Source organism: Salmo trutta, chromosome 14 (assembly GCF_901001165.1).
Source record: "Salmo trutta chromosome 14, fSalTru1.1, whole genome shotgun sequence".
Lineage (NCBI taxonomy): Eukaryota > Metazoa > Chordata > Actinopteri > Salmoniformes > Salmonidae > Salmo > Salmo trutta.
The window spans coordinates 11,819,432-11,840,969 of record NC_042970.1 but is presented as its reverse complement, the minus strand read 5'-3'; the positions used below and the strand labels follow the sequence as shown (position 1 = coordinate 11,840,969).

The window sequence follows — 21,538 nt, the reverse complement described above, 5'->3', positions numbered from 1 at the left end:
GGACGTCAGAGGACAAAAATCAATTAACCACCTAACTGAGGAACTCAATTTAACCTTGCGCAATACCCAAATGCAGTGGCACCCCTAAAAACTAAAAACATTTGTCATAAGAAATTAACTCCCTGGTATACAGAAAATACCCGAGCTCTGAAGCAAGCTTCCAGAAAATTGGAACGGAAATGGCGCCACACCAAACTGGAAGTCTTCCGACTAGCTTGGAAAGACAGTACCATGCAGTATCGAAGAGCCCTCACTGCTGCTCGATAATCCTATTTTTCCAACTTAATTGAGGAAAATAAGAACAATCAGAAATTTATTTTTGATACTGTCGCAAAGCTAACTTCAGCAGTAATAAATTCATGAACTTCTTTGAAGAAAAGATCGTGATCATTAGAAAGCAAATTACGGACTCCTCTTTAAATCTGCGTATTCCTCCAAAGCTCAGTTGTCCTGAGTCTGCACAACTCTGCCAGGACCTAGGATCAAGGGAGACACTCAAGTGTTTTAGTACTCTATCTCTTGACACAATGATGAAAATAATCATGGCCTATAAACCTTCAAGCTGCATACAGGACCCTATTCCAACTAAACTACTGAAAGAGCTGCTTACTGTGCACACAGCTCGCTAGAAGCAAATGTTGAACATAATAAACGGCTCTCTATCCACCAGATGTGTACCAAACTCACTAAAAGTGACAGTAATAAAGCCTCTCTTGAAAAAGCCAAACCTTGACCCAGAAAATATAAAAAAACTATCGGCCCATATCGAATCTTTCATTCCTCTCTAAATGTTTTGAAAAAGCTGTTGCGCAGCAACTCACTGCCTTCCTGAAGACAAACAATGTATACGAAATGGTTCAGTCTGGTTTTAGACCCCATCATAGCACTGAGACTGCACTTGTGAAGGTGGTAAATGACCTTTTAATGGCATCAGACCGAGGCTCTGCATCTGTCCTCGTGCTCCTAGACCTTAGTGCTTCTTTTAATACCATCGATCACCACATTCTTTTGGAGAGATTGGAAACCCAAATTGGTCTACACGGACAAGTTCTGGCCTGGTTTAGATCTTATCTGTCGGAAAGATATCAATTTGTCTCTGTGAATGGCTTGTCCTCTGACAAATCAACTGTAAATTTCAGTGTTCCTCAAGGTTCCGTTTTAGGACCACTATTGTTTTCACTATATATTTTACCTATTGGGGATGTCATTCGAAAACATAATGTTAACTTTCACTGCTATGTGGATGACACACAGCTGTACATTTCAATGAAACATGGTGAAGCCCCAAAATTGCCCTCGCTAGAAGCCTGTGTTTCAGACATAAGGAAGTGGATGGCTGCAAACGTTCTACTGTTAAACTCGGACAAAACAGAGATGTTTGTTTTAGGTCCCAAGAAACAAAGAGATCTTCTGTTGAATCTGACAATTAATCTTGATGGTTGTACGGTCGTCTCAAATAAAACTGTGAAGGACCTCGGCGTTACTCTGGACCCTGATCTCTCTTTTGAAGAACACATCAAGACTGTTTCAAGGACAGCTTTTTTCCATCTATGTAACATTGCAAAAATGAGAAACTTTCTGTCCAAAAATGACGCAGAAAAATTAATCCATGCCTTTGTTACTTCTAGGTTGGACTACTGCAATGCTCTACTTTCCGGCTACCCGGATAAAGCACTAAATAAACTTCAGTTAGTGCTAAATACGGCTGCTAGAATCCTGACTAGAACCAAAAGATTTGATCATATTACTCCAGTGCTAGCCTCCCTACACTGGCTTCCTGTTAAGGCAAGGGCTGATTTCAAGGTTTTACTGATAACCTACAAAGCATTACATGGGCTTGCTCCTACCTATCTTTACGATTTGGTCCTGCCGTACATACCTACACGTACGCTACAGTCACAAGACGCAGGCCTCCAAATTGTCCCTAGAATTTCTAAGCAAACAGCTGGAGGCAGGGCTTTCTCCTTTAGAGCTCCATTTTTATGGAGTGGTCTGCCAACCCATGTGAGAGATGCAGACTCGGTCTCAACCTTTAAGTCTTTATTGAAGACTCATCTCTTCAGTAGGTCCTATGATTGAGTGTAGTCTGGCCCAGGAGTGTCAAGGTGAACGGAAAGGCTCTGGAGCAACGAACCGCCCTTGCTGTCTCTGCCTGGCTGGTTTCCCTCTCTCCACTGGGATTCTCTGCCTCTAACCCTATTACAGGGGCTGAGTCACTGGCTTTCTGGTGCTCTTCTATGCCGTCCCTAGGAGGGGTGTGTCACTTGAGTGGTTTGAGTCGCTAACGTGGTCTTCCTGTCTGGGTTGGCGCCCCCTCTTGGGTTGTGCCATGGCAGAGATCTTTGTGGGATATACTCGGCCTTGTCTCAGGATGGTAAGTTGGTGGTTGAAGATATCCCTCTAGTGGTGGTGTGGGGGCTGTGCTTTGGCAAAGTCGGCGGGGTTATATCCTGCCTGTTTGGCCCTGTCCGGGGGCCACAGTGTCTCCTGACGCCTCCTGTCTCAGCCTCCAGTATTTATGCTGCAGTAGTTTATGTGTCGGGGGGCTAAGGTCAGTCTGTTATATCTGGAGTATTTCTCCTGTCTTATCCGGTGTCCTGTGTGAACTTAACCTGTTACATCTAGGGGGCAGTAATTTCACGGCTGGATAAAAAACGTACCCGATTTAATCTGATTATTAGTCCTGCCCAGAAACTGGAATATGCATATAATTATTAGCTTTGGAGAGAAAACACTCCAAAGTTTCTGAAACTGTTTGAATGGTGTCTGTGAGTATAACAGAACTCCTATGGCAGGCAAAAACCTGAGATGCTTCTGTTCAGGAAGTACCCTGTCTGAACATTTCTTGCCCTTCTTTATTATCTCTGTCGTTTACAAAGGATCTCTGCTCTTACGTGACACTTCTCACGTCAACAATGGAGTCTCACAGCCCGGGAAAAACAGGAATGATGTCATTCAAAGCCCTGGCTGAAGCACACGAGAGCAAATGCTGAGTGGTCAGTCAATGGACTAAGCCTTAGGCGCGTGACACGCCCCGCCCCCGGCTTTCGGTTTTTTCCTCAGTTTACAGACAGGCAGATTCCCGGTCGGAATATTATCGCTTCTCTACGAGATAAATTGCATAAATATTGGTTTTAAACAGCGGTTGACATGCTTCGAAGTACGGTAATGGAATATTTCGAAATTTTTTGTCATATTTTGCGTCATGCTCGTGGCCGAGATTTAGCGTTGGGATAGTGTCTAGAACGCACGAACAAAACGTCGCTGTTTGGATATAACGATGGATTATTTGGGACCAAACCTACATTTGTTATTGAAGTAGAAGTCCTGGCAGTGTATTCTGATGAAGAACAAGCAAGGTAAGAACATTTTTCTTATAGGAAATGTGATTTTGGTGAAGGCTACACTGGGTGGGTGTCTAAATAGCTAGCCCTGTAACGCCGGGCTATGTACTTACATTATTGCAAAATGTGCTTCATCCGAAAAGCTATTTTAAAATCGGACATATCGAGTGCATAGAGGAGTTCTGTATCTATAATTCTTAAAATAATTGTTATGCTTTTTGTGAACGTTTATCGTGAGTAATTTAGTAAAATCACCGGAAGTGTTCGGTGGGAATGCTAGTTCTGAACGTCACATGCTAATGTAAAAAGCTGGTTTTTGATATAAATATGAACTTGATTGAACAGACATGCATGTATTGTATAACACAATGTCCTAGGTGTGTCATCTGATGAAGATCATCAAAGGTTAGTGCTGCATTTAGATATGGTTTGGGTTTATGTGACATGATATGCTAGCTTGAAAAATGGCTGTGTGATTATTCCTGGCTGGGTACTCTGCTGACATAATCTAATGTTTTGCTTTCGCTGTAAAGCCTTTTTGAAATCGGACAGTTTGGTTAGATAAAGGAGAGTCTTGTCTTTAAATAGCTGTAACATAGTCATATGTTTGAAAAGTGTAAGTTTTCGGATTTAGAGGAGTTTGAATTTCGCGCCCCGCCCATCATTGGATATTGGAGCAGACGTTCCGCTAGCGGAACGTGTAGATGTAAGAGGTTATTAAGTATGCTCTCTCTAATTTTCTCTCTCTTTCTTTCTTTCTTTCTTTCTTTCTTTCTTTCTTTCTTTCTCTGTCTCGGAGGACCTGAGCCCTAGGACCATGCCTCAGGACTACCTGGCATGATGACTCCTTGCTGTCCCCAGTCCTCCTGGCTGTGCTGCTGCTCCAGTTTCAACTGTTCTGCCTGCAGCTATGGAACCCTGACCTGTTCACCGGACATGCTACCTGTCCCAGACCTGCTGTTTTCAACTCTCTAGAGACAGCAGGAGCGGTAGAGATACTCTCAATGATCGGCTATGAAAAGCCAACTGACATTTACTCCTGGGGTGCTGACTTTTTGCACCCTCGACAACTACTGTGATTATTATTATTTGACCATGCTGGTCATTTATGAACATTTCAACATCTTGGCCATGTTCTGTTATAACCTCTACCCGGCACAGCAGAAGAGGTCTGGCCACCCCTCATAGCCTGGTTCCTCTCTAGGTTTCTTCCTAGGTTTTGGCCTTTCTAGGGAGTTTTTCCTAGCCACCGTGCTTCTACACCTACATTGCTTGCTGTTTGGGGTTTTAGGCTGGGTTTCTGTACAGCACTTTGATATATCAGCTGATGTAAGAAGGGCTATATAAATACATTGGATTTGATGATAGAGGGTGCCATAAATCTTGACCCCTTGTCAATCCAAGTAATTAGTTTCTCTATCTCCAAGAGGTGAATGTTTAAGTTTATGTTTATAGTGATGCTGTGTTTATAGCCCTTTGTAGACGTGTTAAAAGTGTAATGCCATTAGCCATTTATTAATGTACATACAGTACCAGTCAAAAGTTTGGACACACCTACTCATTCAAGGGTTTTTCTTTTCTTGTACTATTTCCTACATTGTAGAAAAGTAGTGAAGACATCAAAACTATGAAATAGCACATATGGAATCATGTAGTAACCAAAAAAAGAGTTAAACAATCAAAATATATTTTACATTTCAGATTCCTCAAAGTAGCCGCCCTTTACCTTTATGACTGCTTTGCAGTCTTGGCATTCTCTCAACCAGCTTCACAAGGTACTAACCTGGAATGCATTTCAATTAACAGGTGTGCCTTGTTCAAAGTTAATTTGTGGAAGTTCTTTCCTTCTTAATGCATTTGAGCCAATCAGTTGTGTTGTGACAAGGTACGGGTGGTAAACAAAGATAGCTCTATTTGGTAAAAGTCCATATTATGGCAAGAACAGTTCAAATAAACAAGGAGAAATGACAGTCCATCATTTAAGACATGAAGGTCAGTCAATCCAGGAACATTTCAAGAACTTTGAAGGTTTCTTCAAGGAAAGCGCTATGATGACACTGGCTCTCATGAGGACCGCCACAGAAAAGGAAGACCCAGAGTTACCTCTGCTGCAGAGGATAAGTTAATTAGAGTTACCAGCATCAGATTGCAGCCCAAATAAATGCTTCACAGAGTTCAAGTAATAGACACATCTCAACATCAACTGAATCAGGCCTTCATGGTCGAATTTCTGCAAAGAAACAACTACTAAAGGACACCAATAATAAGAAGAGACTTACTTGGGCCAAGAAACACGAGCGATGGACATTAGACCAGTGGAAATATGTCCTTTGGTCCGATGAGTCCAAATTTTAGATTTTTGGTTCTAACCGCCATGTCTTTGTGAGACGCAGAGTAGATGAATGGATGTTATCAGCATATGTGGTTCCCACCGTGAAGCATGGATGAGGAGGTGTGATGGTGTGGGGGTGCTTTGCTGGTGACACTGTCTGAGATTTATTTAGAATTCAAGGCACACTTAACCTGCATGGCTACCACAGCATTCTGCAGTGATACACTATCCCATCTGATCTGCGCTTAGTGGGACAATAATTTGTTTTTCAACAGGACAATGAGCCAAAACACCTCCAGGCTGTGTAAGGGCTATTTGACCAAGAAGGAGAGTGATGGAGTGCTGCATCCAATGACCTGGCCACCACAATCACCTAACCTCAACCCAATTGAGATGGTTTGGGATGATTTGGAATGCAGAGTGAAGACAAAGCAGCCAACAAGTGCTCAGCATATGTGGGAAATCCTTCAAGACCTTCAAGACTGTTGGAAAAGCATTCCAGGTGAAGCTGGTTGGGTGAATGCCAAGAGTGTGCAAAGCTGTCATCAAGGCAAAGGGTGGCTACTTTAAAGAATCTAAAATATATTTTGATTCGTTTAACACTTTTTTGGTTACTACATGATTCCATATGTGTTATTTCATAGTTTTGATGTATTCACTATTATTTTACAATGTATAAAATAGCAAAGATAATGTTCTCTAATGTTCACCAGTGAGACCCAAGAAAAGCAGGCACTGTACTGTGGTTATCCCTATAATGAGAACAGAGTTGACTCAACATGCGGCCAACTTCGGGTTCCTCGTCACATCCGGATCGAACTGTCTACCTGCCTCACATGACTGTTATTTTGAGGGGAGTTTGATGGGGGTCATGTAGAAATAGGAGGGGAGTAAAGGGGTAGAGGAAGAAGAGATCAGAGAGAGCCACATTAAATAGGTAGGGAAACCTGCTATATGCAGTAATGATAAGAGTATGCTGTGCTAATGACGCAGGACTTCCAACAGGTTTCCTGAGCGAATGGGATCAGAGAGTGCTGTCGGAGATGCTTATTATTGTAAGAGCCTGCCACCATGCTGGGCTCACTCAGGGCTATGCTTACAGCCAGGATGAGGAGGATAGAGGATACACTCCTCCTGGTATGTACTGTATAGCCCTGTGATGTTGGAGTCAGCTGGGAGCATTGAAGGTACTTATGGCAGAACATAAGGGCTGTCACAGCCACGTCCCTCACCCTCCCTTCCCCGTCCACAGGAGCTCTTTGATCACAGCCCTCTGCCAGATGAATGGCGTTACACAGGCAGAGCTTTGCTTGTGTAAACACCCATTCATAACTGAGCCACCAGTATTCATGGTGATACATGTAACTACAGCATAGGGAAGGATCTGAGATAAAGATAATAAATCGCTGGAAGTGGCTTTCTTATCTTTACCAGAATATTTTTTTATGAATTTTATCAGGCTAAAATGTGTAATCCAATTATCACAAATAGTGAGATGTTTAGTAATAGATATGCAAAATATCCAATTAGTCTTAAAACGCAGTCTGAATGCATGACTTCCAAGAGAGTAAAGGCAAAGCATTTCTTATCAAAAGGAATGAATGACTCAATGAAATGGCAGTAGTTTGACAGGCTGGAGCCAACTCCAGCAATCAAACCTGAACAACAGCAGAAGTAGCATTAACAGATCAGAGAAAGCAATTAAGATGTCTGGGCTTATAAATCAGTGAAACTATGGGATTTGGTATGCGCTATGACCATGTACAGCATCTGGATGAAAATGACTTTTTCTATCATGGGGGGGCAATCAAAGTAATGAATCCGGGTCTAAAGACAAACTGTTATTGTTCTATGAGGAGACAATGAAATGAACTGCTGTTGCATCCTATTATTCAGGATAGTGAGAGCATAGAGATGTACTAGAGAACCCATCTTGTAGTCTTGACTATGTACCCTCCAAAGGATGGTTAGATTGAGATGGCCAATGGGATTATTGTAAGATTATGGGAACTCCCATGGTTTGGAGGCAGATATTTAACACTTCTTAGGGGTAGCCACTTTTTAAAAATTTTCACCTAAAATGACATACCCAAATATAACTGTTTGTCGCTCAGGCCCTGATGCAAGGATATGCATATTCTTGGTACCATTTGTAAGGAAACACTTTGAGGTTTGTGGAAATGTGAATTGAATGTAGGAGAATATAAAACAATAGATCTGGTAGAAAAAAATACAAAGAAAGAAATCAACCGTTTTTTGGGGGGGTTTCTACCACCATATTTGTAATGCAACAGAAAGGCCCCACATCCAGCCATCACTCTGGTTGTAATTCCAATGGTGTCCACAAGATGGCTGCAGTATATGTGAAAGTTTCAGATGGATAACTTGAAGTAGGAGCAAACTACATGACATTTAGTGTGAAGCCACCCAGATACATTTGGGCAAATCGTGAAGGAGACATTTACATGCACATTACATTTTTCTGCAAGAATATTCTCAAATCTGTATACTTGGACTTTGATTTAGCTTTTCCAGTATTAGCAGCCATATTATAAGTTTAACATTTTCAAAACACACAGTTTTCATAACTTCATAACTCTCCGTATTCTTATAATTTTTGTCCAAAAGGAAAGGCTTGCTGTCTCACAAGGTTAGCAGCTACATTTTGCAACAGATGCAGCGTTCCCGATACTCATTTAAAGCCCAGCTCATTGGCTATCTAGCTAGCTTTGTTTGACCCCGATTGGTGCTTATTTGACAAAGTTACAGTCGATCAAGTGAAGACCGCCCGCGTCATCGGCGTGCCATGAAGGCGTTGCTCTCTGACCAAATTTGGTGTCCTATAGAATATACTACACTCCTAATGATATAGTGAAGTCTGGTTACGTATAGGATCTCTGAGGAATAAATACGAATGTGATTTGACTGGTTGAAACAACGTTTAGAGTTAGATTTTCACAGATTCCTTTCTTTGCAAATTGAATGAGTGGAAATACAAAATCGATCGTGCATGCTATATGGACCTTTTTAGGACATGAAAAAGGATTTTATCTAACAAAATGACACTTCATGTTATCTCTGGGATCCTTTGGATGATAAATCAGAGTGAGATTTCAGAATGTAAGTACACTTTTCACCTTCAGAGGTGAATTTATCAAACCTATTGCTGTGAAAAAAAGTGTTTTGTTGTTAAGAGCTCTCCTCAAACAATAGCATGGCATTTTTTCGCAGTAATAGCTACTGCAAATTGGACAGTGCAGTTATATTAACAATAATTTATGCTTTCAGCCAATATAAGATATTTATATGTACCGACATTTGTTGTTTCTCTAAAATCTGTGATCGTGACACAAGGCGCTGCATGATTTACAATTGACGGGACACCTATCCCTAGTGAAGACATCAAAACGATTAAATAACACATATGGAATGATGCAGTAACCACAAAAGTGTTAACAAGATGCAGCCCAGCCTCCCAGTGAGTGCAGTGGTTCCTCGGGACAGGCTAGAACCAGTATGAGAAGGGAGCTAACAAGATGCAGCGCAGACTCGCAGTGAGTGCAATGGTTCCTCAGGACAGAGTGTGCAAAGCTGTCATCAAAGCAAAGGGTGGCAACTTTGAAGAATCTCAAATATAAAATATATTTTGATTTGTTTAGCTCCCCTCATACTGGTTCTAGCCTGTCCTGAGGAACCACTGCACTCACTGGGAGGCTGGGCTGCATCACTGTTGAAACTGTTAATTACAGTTCGCAAAACAATGTCCATTACAGGCTAGAACTCTTTACAATGCAAGAAGATAACGGTAGCTTCCAGCTCTGTAGGCTACGTTTCCTTGCCATCTTACAGCTGAAGCTAACATCAATTCACTACCCTAGTACCCACTACCTTGTTTGTGATAATATGCTAACTATAATGCAAAATATTGCTGATTTCACCAAAAACATTATTATTTCACTTTATCTCCCCCACCTCACATCTCTCCCAGTCAAGATTATCTATGCTCGAGCCTCAAACTGAGTGTGGAAGGGAAACAGATTGTTTTTCATCTGTAGCCCCATGAAATCAGCCAAAACAAGCTCAATAACTCAGTGCATGCACACAATTCTATAGACTATGCATTCACCTGTATTTTAAATAGGCTAAATCTAGATGTACCATTCAAATGGTTGTCATTATGTTATGTAGTTAGATTGTAAAAAAATATATAGAAAATAAAATTGTGTGACTTTATAACTGATTCACTACTGCATACATTAAAACATCTCAAATGTAATGATATTGAACTCAAAAGATCTGTCTGGATCAAGTGCCATTCTGTGACTTTGGCTAATACGTCTTGTTTTTTATGTCTTGGTATCGCAGATCGTGATACTGAACTTGGTGTTGCGACAACACTACGGACCGCTAGCAGCATTTTAGCTAGCACATAACAGTATGTGGCTATCTAGTCTATGTTTTAAGTGGTTGTTCCACTGGATATCTTAAGGTGAATGCACCAATTTGTAAGTCGCTCTGGATAAGAGCGTCTGCTAAATGACGTAAATGTAAATGTTTTATAAATATGCAATGAGCATTAAAATGTATGTATATAAGGAAGCGTTCTCATTCTGAGAAATTGTCAAAGACCCCTTCCACCCCAGTCATAGATTGTTCTCTCTGCTACCGCATGGCAAGCGGTACTGGAGCGCCAAGTCTAGGACCAAAAGGCTTCTCAACAGCTTTTACCCTCAAGCCATAAGACTCCTGAACAGATAATCAAATGGCTACACGGACTATTTGCATTGTGTCCCACCACTCACTGTTCTTCAAACAGTGTGTATTCAAGGGTGTATTCATAACAGTACAACTGTTCTACCTTGTTAGCAAGCAAATAGATCCAAATTGGCTAGACTTGAAATATAAAGATTAGCTGGCTACTCACTAGCCCTAACACATCCGACACTGTAAACGCCACAGTGTATATATATCAGACATTCACTCCAACACTGCAAACACGTCAATCAGTGGCGACCCGTCTTTCAGGGCAGGTGGTGCGAAAACCCATCTGTTTTGAGCCCCACCTTTTAAAAAAAGGACTGTTTTGCATGTTATTCCGGCATTAATTCATGTCACATATCAGTTTAGCAAACAATGAAAAAAATCATTGAGTTAATAAAGCAGCATCCAAACTCTTTCTTGAGTAAGCAGCTCCAAAATGCAGGTGTTTCAGCCTAGGTCAGTGCTTTCTGTGGTGGAGGGGCCGTGATTGGGTGCTGCTATAGATTTTCAGTGGGAGCGCCTGTCCAAGAAGGCTCAAGGTCATTGGCCACAGATAAAACTATGTCAAATTACATTAGATCTTGCGTAGCTTTGATTGGACTGATCATGTCAACATCATACTTTCAACATCTTAGCTAGCAAACCAGTGTTGTGTCTTTGGCATCATTAAAAGTGAAGACTGTTATTTTATCAAACAAATTCTCGAATTATTATTACGTGATTGAACTAATTATGTAAATGTAATTAACTAGGAAGTCGGGGCACCACAGAAAATCTTCAGATTACAAAGTTATAATTTTCCGAATATAACTCTTCAGATATTTTAATATCTGATCAATTAGTCTTCTGTTAATTAATTATTCTTTACCTCACGTCAGTCTCATTCCAAACGTCGTAAATTGTTGGTTGTCTGCACAAACCCGGCCTTTACTATGAATCATCCATACAACAATTGGCTAAATCATTTATTTACTAACTAACTAAATAATCACAGAAATGCATAAACAAACAAACAGTATATATGTTACTGTCGTGTCTTTGGCTATGCCGGATTAAGTGATATGACATGCTATTCTATAAAATCCTTTCTCTGTAATTAAAATTACCTGATTGAGCTAATCATGTAAATGTAATTAACTAGAAAGTTGGGGCACCACGAAAGAGTGTTTATAGAGCTGTTATCTTCTGAATAAACTCTTAAAGACCTAGTAATATTTTACATCAATAGCAGTCAATATTAATCGTCACCTTATTTCAGTCTCATCTGAAAGTTGTAAATTCTTGGTTATCTTCACGAACCCTGGCTAACAAGTTGAATCAGCAATACAAAATTGGGTTCAATTATTTATTTACTAAATACCTAACTAATCACACAGAATTACATATACACAGAATACAAATGATGTCATACAGAAAACGTCCCTGGTGGACGGAACCTGTATGACGGCTGGTTACACAAAGAGAGGGGGTTGGGCTTGAATGAAAGATCGGGAAGACTGAGGAACAAAGGGAGAAGCTAAGCTTTCATAAATACAGTATCTTATGCATTCTAAATCACCGCCCATTTGGAAAAGGGAAATGCAATAAATATTTACTCTGAGCTGCGCTTCGGTAGGTTGGTCGTAGATGCTGGTCGTGTTGCCCAACAGAGATCTTGCTGTCCTCGGAAGAATGTCTCTGGTGGTAAATTGAATACGTTGTAGTATCTTCGTTGTGTGTTAGACTGGATACGTTGTTCGTCCTTTCCTAGCCCACGTTTACAGCTGCTGTTGCTAACTTAACGGCTAGGATATCTCACGTCTTTAGTGAATAAGAGTTCAAAGTTCATACCATTCACAACCAAAGCTCACGCTGAGGTTGGCTTAGTTCTGTAGTTGACATGTTAGTCCTATTTAACGTATGGACCGTCGTCCTATCGTCCTCGGAACAGAAGGTTACATTTTCGTCAAGGGCTTATATAGTGGAGGGAGTGAAGGGTGTGTTTCATAGTTTATAACCCATGTCTCTTCACAGGGGCGGGCCACTGATTGAGCAGGGCTCTAACCTTATGAAAACCCAATTCTCTCATTTGGAAGCTAAAATTACATTTCATCTTTTCACAAATAGCTTCATATTCAAACATTTAAATTGCACAACAATTCCACGTGAATCTGATAACTAGAATGTGTAGACTTTCCCAGATACAGTTTATGTCGTCCTGTCATCAGTCATATTGTCTCAGATGACAACCGAACTGACATCATATTCATTAAGTACCAACGCATATTTTTAACTGGTTCTATTACCAAAATATGGTTCCTTTCCCCCCACTTTTTTGATGTTCCCAGACTCTCTATGTTTAACAAAGGTTATTCAAGAGTCCTTCAGTAGAGTCAGAGAGAGAGGGAAGGGAGAAAGGTATTTATGGGGGGGGGGTCATAAACCTTACCCACAGGCCAACGTCATGACATTACTAACAAATGATAGGGAAGATTCCCTAGTGGGCTAAGCCGATATGATGGCTTGGTGGACAAAGGGAAGTGGGTGTGGACTGAGAAAGAGCGGAAGAGACAAAAGGGATCACTACACACAGTTGATAATTATATTAATTGAAATACTAATCCTTTGCACATGAACGCTCACTCATTCGGGAATAATTGCAATCAATAAATATTTACGCCCATGTGTCGTGATCTTTTCTGTTGGAATCCGTTCTGTCTGCTGGAGAGTTCATCCGAGTCTCTCTCTCTCTTTCTGTTTTCCTGAAGATCAAAGTATTGGTTAGGATGGATACTTCAGAGTACCATTCAGAAATGTTCTCATAGAATAGATGTTTCGGCGGTTGTCCGTATTCTAATCCCAGGTTTCCATAATTTCTAGCTGCAGACTAGTAATTAGTATCCAAGATTTGCTCTTATTCTGTCAGGATCGATAATCTCAGAGTTTAACCATTTCCAGCCGTGTAGCCAATGCTCCACGTGGTATGGTTAGGAATTCAATAACTATTCACAATCACAACTCACGCTGTGGGTTTGCTTAGTCTAAACTACTCGCAATCACAGCTCACGCTGTGGGTTTGCTCAGTTTTACTCAATCCTGTGCCACCTCAGCTTACAACGAGGTATGCATGGTCTGAAGAGGATTTCCTCAGGAGGGGGTTTTATTCGTAACAATAGAAAAGGTGGTTCTATGATGCATGATCATGTTTGTGCTCACGGGGGCAGACCAATGACTTTAAAATTTAAAGGGAATACAATTCTCTCACATTAAATGTTCAACATCACATCAGTTCACAAACAGTTTCATCTTTACTCATTCATTTCATAAAATAATTAGATGCAAACCTCATAAGGCACCTGTATAAACAGAGTTATGGTAATCTGGCTGTATTGTCTTTCATGAGATCACAAACATGAAACAAAACGGATCGGGTCGTAGCTGGCTTCTCCACCGACCGTTTACACATTCTCCAAAACATGGATATTGTTCAATTCTCATATTCTGTGATGTAATAGAAGTTCCTTTGTTCTACTGTGAAACTCTCTCTAGAGAGAGAGAGTCTCCGCCAGGAATTTACAACCTGAGATAACAGAACCTGGGTGTAGGAGATAGTGAGAGCGAGAGGGAAGCCATGATCTATACCCAGAAAGGGCCACCTCATGACACTAGCTAGCTAGATAAGCAGTCATCATCATGAATCACATCAACAATCTACTGGCAAATCCTTTTAAATCCTTGTCATATGAAGAGAAATAAGAGATAAAACATCTCTGTGCTCATCGGCCATAGGACATAAACAAGTCGGAAATCGCAAATTCAACAATGAGTGGTTTGGAAGGAAGCAGTGGCAAACTACGAGCATTGCAAAGCAATCAGTATTTTGCGACCCCTGCCTGCTACTCAATGGAGAAGGTGTGTTTTCCAAGTCTGGGTTTAAGGATTTAAAACATCTGTCTGAAAGGGTCACAAAACATGAGAATTTTGCATCACAGGTAGACAACTCAGGTAAACTGGGATTACTGGGGAAATCAAACATTGTGGCTCAGCTACACACCACACATAGATGAGCCATGACCTTCACAACCAACAAACAGAGGAGAATAGGTATGTGTAGAATGAATGCCAGAATTATAGCATGCATTAAATAGTGTGGCAATTGTGAGACAGCACTGCATGGCCATGACGAGTCGGCTGACTCCTGCCTAGGCATTTTCAGGTGTATTTTTTAAACCGATGCGTGAAAGAGATTACAGGCTACAAAGCCATTACGATGACCAACACCTTTTTAAGGGTACATCATCATCGTCGCGATCCAATTAAAATGCAGCACCATGGGCCAGAAAAGTTTGAATGCATTGGCCATGCTGTCAATCCAGCATGACGTCATCCAGAGAATGACAGACTTTGACGACAAAATAATTGAGAAGTTTGCTCACCAGGACCCCCACGCCACCGTCCTGTTCAAGTGAGCACAGTACAACAATGGTGAGTCCAAAAATATGTATTGTATGATGCATAAGTGGTGTAATATGCCAGGGAGATGTTTATACTGTAGCTAAGAAAGTAACACTATATTTATGTTGTGTAAGAAGCTAAGTAGCATAAGAATTTGGTCCCTCTCCCCCTCAGAATTTAGCCTACTGTTCTGACTTGGTGGTGCAGCCTATAGCCTCTTTTAGAGAAATGTCATCATCTAATATTGTAAGAGCTTTCATTGTCTGCTTATGTCTCCCCGTTATTTATTACACGGTTCTGACTTGGTGGATAAGGAGAATACTATAAGAACAGCCCATGTTCTAATTTCTGTCGCTGTCCATTTAAAATTGCTGAACGAGGCATATAGGCTACATCCGTCTCAGCTCGCTCATGTCTTGTATCTTATCTGTTCATCGTTGCCTTAAGCCATAGTTAGTTTGTACATCTTCATTTTCACACTGCTTATATTCACTGAGTATACCAAACATTAGGAACACCTTCCAATATTGAGTTGCATCCCCTTCTGCCCTCAGAACAGCCTCAATTTGTCGGGGCATGGACTCTACAAGGTGTCGAAAGCGTTCCACAGGGATGCTGGCCCATGTTGACGCCAATGCTTCCCACAGTTGTGTCAATTTGGTTGGATGTCCTTTGGGTAGTGGACCCTTCTTGATACACACAGGAAACTATTGAGCGTGAAAAACCAAACAGCGTTGCAGTTCTTGACACAAACCGGTGTGCCTGGCATCTACATCCATACACTGTTCAAAAACACTTAAATATGTTGTCTTTCCCATTCACCCTCTGAATGGCACACATACACAATCCATGTCTCATTTGTCTCAAGGCTTAAAATCCTTCTTTAACCTGTCTCTGTCACGTCCTGACCATAGAAAGCTCTTATTTTCTATGATAGAGTAGGTCAGGGCGTGACTGGGGTTTTTTCTAGTTATTATTTTCTATGTGGGGTTCTAGTTTAGTTTTTCTATGTTTGGGTGATTTGTATGATTCCCAATTAGAGGCAGCTGGTAATCGTTGTCTCTAATTGGAGATCATACTTAAGTAGCTTGTTTTTCACTTGTGGGTTATGGGATATTGTTTATGTGTAGTCTCACTGTTGTCACGGTTCGTTTATTCTTTATTTGTTTTGTATTTTTCTAAAGTTTCACTTTCTAATAAATTATGTGGAACGCTACTCACGCTGCGCCTTGGTCCGACCATTATTATTATAACGAACGTGACAGTCTCATCTACACTGATCGAAGTGGATTTAACAAGTGACATCAATAACGGATCATAGCCTTCACCTCGATTCACCTGGTCATGTCATGGAAAGAGCATGTGTTCTTAATGTTTTATATATCCAGTGTAGGACTATCTCATTAGTATCTTATTCATAATTTGTGACCTGTTTCAGGAAGCTAGGCATTTGAACATATTTACATTTTTTTTATCAAAAATAGTTTTTTTGCCAGACATGCCTTCTGGAGTATGTGAACTTTCATGTGCCGTAATAACAAACTTGTATTACATCTGTAAATCCGAATACAATTGTTAAATTACAAGCCTAGTTGGTTTAGCCACGAAAATGGAGGGAACTTTCCCGCTAGCCATGATTGGCTGAGATAATCGATGGGCTGGACATGAGTTTGGATTGGTCTGCCATGTAGCATGCTTCTGTCTATAATGTGAGCTGCTCAGTATGTATAGATTGTCCTTTCTACAGCGGCATTTTTAAAAGATATAACGTTTGCCATCAAGAACTACAAACGTTTTGCTACTTTTCTCAACAACATTGACGTCCTGAATTTAGCAGGTGCTACTTTCTGCTTTAGCTACCTGCAGATTCATACTACAGCTATGACAATGTTTGTATTGGTAGTAGTGTGAGTTGCGATTATGCCAGTTCATTGTTTCGCTCGCTACTGTAGCTACATGTCTGAACAAAAGACTTCACTTTGCCAGATGATTACATGACCCATCAAGTTAGTCATGTGTGTCTGGGGGTGTTTATGGCCATCTATTGTATTCATGAACGTGTGTACATGTCTAGACAATAGTGACCCATCCACTTAGCTAGATGTGACCCATCAATTTAGACAAGTATGTCTGGGTAAGAATAATCTAATAATTATTAAACATTTATGAAATATTTGTATCTGTTTTTGATATTGTTACTATGCAAGTGACCATTTCACTGTACTGTTTACACCTTTATCAGAGACAGTAATGTGAAGAACAACATGACCTGCACCAAAGTCAGATTAGGATATAGGCCAAGGACTGGATGAAGTGTATTTTTACCTGGAGTTTTTTCCTTATTGTAGGCTACTACTTTTACCACTTTTAGTCTTGAAATCTTTGGTTGTTTACTACACTACTCATTCTGTTTAGCACATGGCCTCACATGTGAATCCTTATGGATGGGGCTAAGGCTTAAGAGGGTGTGAACGATGCTGAATGGGGGTAGACAAAGAAGAGCTCTCCAGTAGGTTTACCAAAATATTCAATAGCAATTTTCTCAAAATTGGGGATACAAGTTTATCAACTTTCAAAGCAGAATTACTTTCCCATTGTTCCTCAACTGCAGTGTATGATATACCGTTTTCTACTTTTATCCCATCTTAAAAAAACACAATTTCAAATTTTGCTACATAGGACCATATCCAGGTGGTGGGTCACACTTTACAATTATGCATTTAATTGTATTGCTTACTTTGTGTATTATAATTAGCTTGTGCGCTTTTCTCCACAAGGAAGGGGATGCGATGCTGTTGGGTCTGTAACCATGTTTGCCATGGTTTGCCATTCAACAGAAGTTCAGTAATAGGCCAAATGTAATTCCATTTCATATTGCGAAGGTTGTTTAGTTTGCTCAATGCACTGTCTGTGCGCCGGTACATTGTCTATAAAAGTTTTCTCTCTCTCTCTCTGTGTGGTGACTTTATGAAGAGTAAAGTTAAGGCCTCAACATCTTGCTGAATTTATCTTTACTAACATCTATCAGAATTTCTGTTGCTGTCCATTTCGAAAGTGCTGAACGAATAGGCCTACTTCATCGCTGCTCATTTTCTTGCACTTGCTTATACTTAGAGTTAAGTGTTAAATACATGAAAACAAACATTATGAATTTACTGAACATCAATGTAATAATGTTTGTGTATGGTTCAAAAGTCAAAACTCATGTTGGCATGTGTTATTATTGAAGGAGAATGTGGTTGTTATCGAGTTACAACAATCCACAAGGAGCCAAAGAAACAAAATGTATTTAAACAAGTCAGACATCAGCTATGGTTTTTAAAATGGCAGTAAATGAGAGTGAGTAAAATGTTTTGCTGCCAGACGTGGCTCAGCTGATAGCCAGGTGTAGCGGTGATAAGGATTCACTGCATGGTGTAGAAAGGAAAGCTCTGCGGTCGGGACAGCTGTATGTAGGCCCGAACAGTTTGTGGGCACCGTTTGACACCGTTATAGTACATTTAATGCATTGTTTATTGTTGTGTTGTGTAGTGGCTTCGCTGGCCTGCATCTATAAAAAATGGTTGAGTTTGACCCACCAAGAGGTACATGTTGAAATCGCCTCTGACTACAATGTACATACAGACACTCACACTGTAAACACTCCACCACAACCACACAACCATGTAGTGAAGAACCCCCAAGGGGTGGTCCTTACCTTGAAGAGCCGCAGTATGTTGGCCACCATGATGGACACAGAGCTGGACGAGGCTCCAATGACTCCCACTACCCTCTCAGGCTTGGTGATGATGGGTGCTCCCCCGCCAAGACACTTGACGTCCGTCCCGTCCTTCTCGATGAGGGCCTGAACGAAGGTAAGCGACTGCTCCAGGGCATGGGTGTCCCGGGAACACGTGTCTAGAATGCGTGCTCCCAGCGTGATGTTGGGCAGCAGGGAATGGTCGTTGTTGATACGGTCCAGGGCGAACAGCATGGCCTCCAGACGATGGATCCCCTTCTCCTTCTTCAGCTCCCCGCAGGCCTTGCCTTCGTTGCCCCTGGCGTGCACGGGGAACAGGCCTCCTAGGGAGATGTCTCCATCGATGCGGATGGAGTTGAGGTGTGTGCCGCCCGGGCCTTTGGGTTTGGCAGTCTGGGCGGTCATGAGAGAGCAGTAGAGTAGAAGTAAGAGCCTGATCAGGCTGCCTCTGTGACAGATCCTGTCTGTCCGATGCAAAGCACACCCCTGGAGCTGAGACACCATGACCACAGCCCAGACACGAATACAGACACACTCTAGAACCCAGCGGAATCAGGAACACAGAGAACACTACTTTATGTCATGGGGGTTGATCTTAATAATACCTTTCGAAGCGGTGGGCACAGAACAGGTGATGTCTCTCGTTGCTTTGCTCTAAGTTTGGTTCTTCAAAGGATATATCCTCTTCTTTTCTTATCTTTTTCTTTCCTTCTATTCTCCTCACTCCATGGTCTGACTAGTGTGGTGGGCAGGTACTCCTCTGCCCGCTGTTACTCACCACCCTGCCTATGGCGATCCCTCACAGGGGGCATTAAGAAGAGCAAAGGTAAATGATAAGCTCTTTTTGCCCCCTCTCTCTCTCTCCCTCCTTCTCTCACTCTCTCCCTCCACGTCGATCAGGAGTTTTTAATCTCTCCCCTTCCCTTGGGGGGGGGGGGGGGGGTTGATTCCTGTCAGAGCCTTCAGGCCACTCGGCTCAATTCTCCGGATTGCTGAGTGAATTCCTGCAAGATAAAGCAGAGGAGGAGCAATGAGAAACACCACACAGAATGAGAGGGGCTAGAGATGAGAAGGGATTTGTGTTGGTTTGAGCTTTTCACTGCTTTCTTTTTCTGTCAAAACTCCTTTTGCTGCAATCCTGTGTGGAATGATGAGACAAATTTTTTCTCTCACATGCTGTCTTTCACTCTCACATGCTCTCTCTCTCTCTCTCTCTCTCCCTCCTCCCTCCCTACCCACCCACCTCTCTATCTTGAATTTAAAAAGGGTTGCCATGGACTCCCAAGGTCGAAAGGCATGAAAGTTAGCTCCCACACGCCTCTTTTCAACATACTCAATAGGAAAACTACTCTACTGTACTAATGTGCCTACCATTGTTATGTTGCAAAAATGTTGTATGACGTGTACTCTCATGTCTTGATTACATGTACTATATCTCTTTCGGTTCTTACTGTAAGTACATAAATCAGATATTTCCTCCATACAATGATGTTGCTTCTGTTGTTTAGTTCTTAACCTTTTCCCGACCGTTCCCGATCCAAAGATGACATTAAGGCAACATCAGACCAACATGTTAAGATGACACTAAGGCAACATCAGACCAATATGTTAAGATCACACTAAGGCAACATCAGACCAACATGTTAAGATGACACTAAGGCAACATCAGACCAACATGTTAAGATGACACTAAGGCAACATCAGACCAACATGTTAAGATGACACTAAGGCAACATCAGACCAACATGTTAAGATGACACTAAGGCAACATCAGACCAACATGTTAAGATGACACTAAGGCAACATCAGACCAACATGTTAAGATGACACTAAGGCAACATCAGACCAATATGTTAAGATGACACTAAGGCAACATCAGACCAACATGTTAAGATGACACTAAGGCAACATCAGACCAATATGTTAAGATGACACTAAGGCAACATCAGACCAATATGTTAAGATGACACTAAGGCAACATCAGACCAACATGTTAAGATGACACTAAGGCAACATCAGACCAATATGTTAAGATGACACTAAGGCAACATCAGACCAACATGTTAAGATGACACTAAGGCAACATCAGACCAATATGTTAAGATGACACTAAGGCAACATCAGACCAACATGTTAAGATGACACTAAGGCAACATCAGACCAATATGTTAAGATGACACTAAGGCAACATCAGACCAACATGTTAAGATGACACTAAGGCAACATCAGACCAATATGTTAAGATGACACTAAGGCAACATCAGACCAATATGTTAAGATGACACTAAGGCAACATCAGACCAACATGTTAAGATGACACTAAGGCAACATCAGACCAATATGTTAAGATGACACTAAGGCAACATCAGACCAACATGTTAAGATGACACTAAGGCAACATCAGACCAACATGTTAAGATGACACTAAGGCAACATCAGACCAATATGTTAAGATGACACTAAGGCAACATCAGACCAACATGTTAAGATGACACTAAGGCAACATCAGACCAATATGTTAAGATGACACTAAGGCAACATCAGACCAATATGTTAAGTGTCTTTTATAGAAATTCCACATTCCTATTGACACCTCTTATCCCTTCTGTCGAATGACAGATCAGAGAGGAGGAAGATATTGGATGAATCATCACACTTTCTCCTATTGGAGTCTTCCTTTCCTATTCTTCCATCAGCACGTTTCCCACTCCTTTCTTTCCCACAAAGCTAGCATATCGGAGTCTGCACCTTGTACGGCATCAAACCATAGGGTTGGTTTCTCTGAAGAGACTGTGAAATGTTAATTGCAATATTACTACAGGAGCAGAGCTGCTTTGATACAGGAGTAGGTAAGACAAGAAATGTCCCCAGAAGAACTAGCTCTTCAAAGTTTAAACCCATATAGCATGACTTGGTTCTTTAACTGTA

General features: G+C 41.2%; 1 protein-coding gene across 2 annotated transcripts in view; it reads right to left on the bottom strand.

Annotated features, from left to right (window-relative positions):
• LOC115207396 (metabotropic glutamate receptor 4) overlaps positions 1 to 21,538 on the bottom strand; it is a 253,761-nt gene that overhangs the window by 172,902 nt on the left and 59,321 nt on the right. For both annotated transcript variants that reach the window (XM_029774441.1, XM_029774442.1), the window contains exon 2: positions 18,569 to 19,614. In XM_029774441.1, coding sequence (XP_029630301.1) covers positions 18,569 to 19,114 — 546 coding nt within the window. In that variant the 5' untranslated portion in view covers positions 19,115 to 19,614. The remainder of the gene's footprint in view (positions 1 to 18,568; positions 19,615 to 21,538) is intronic.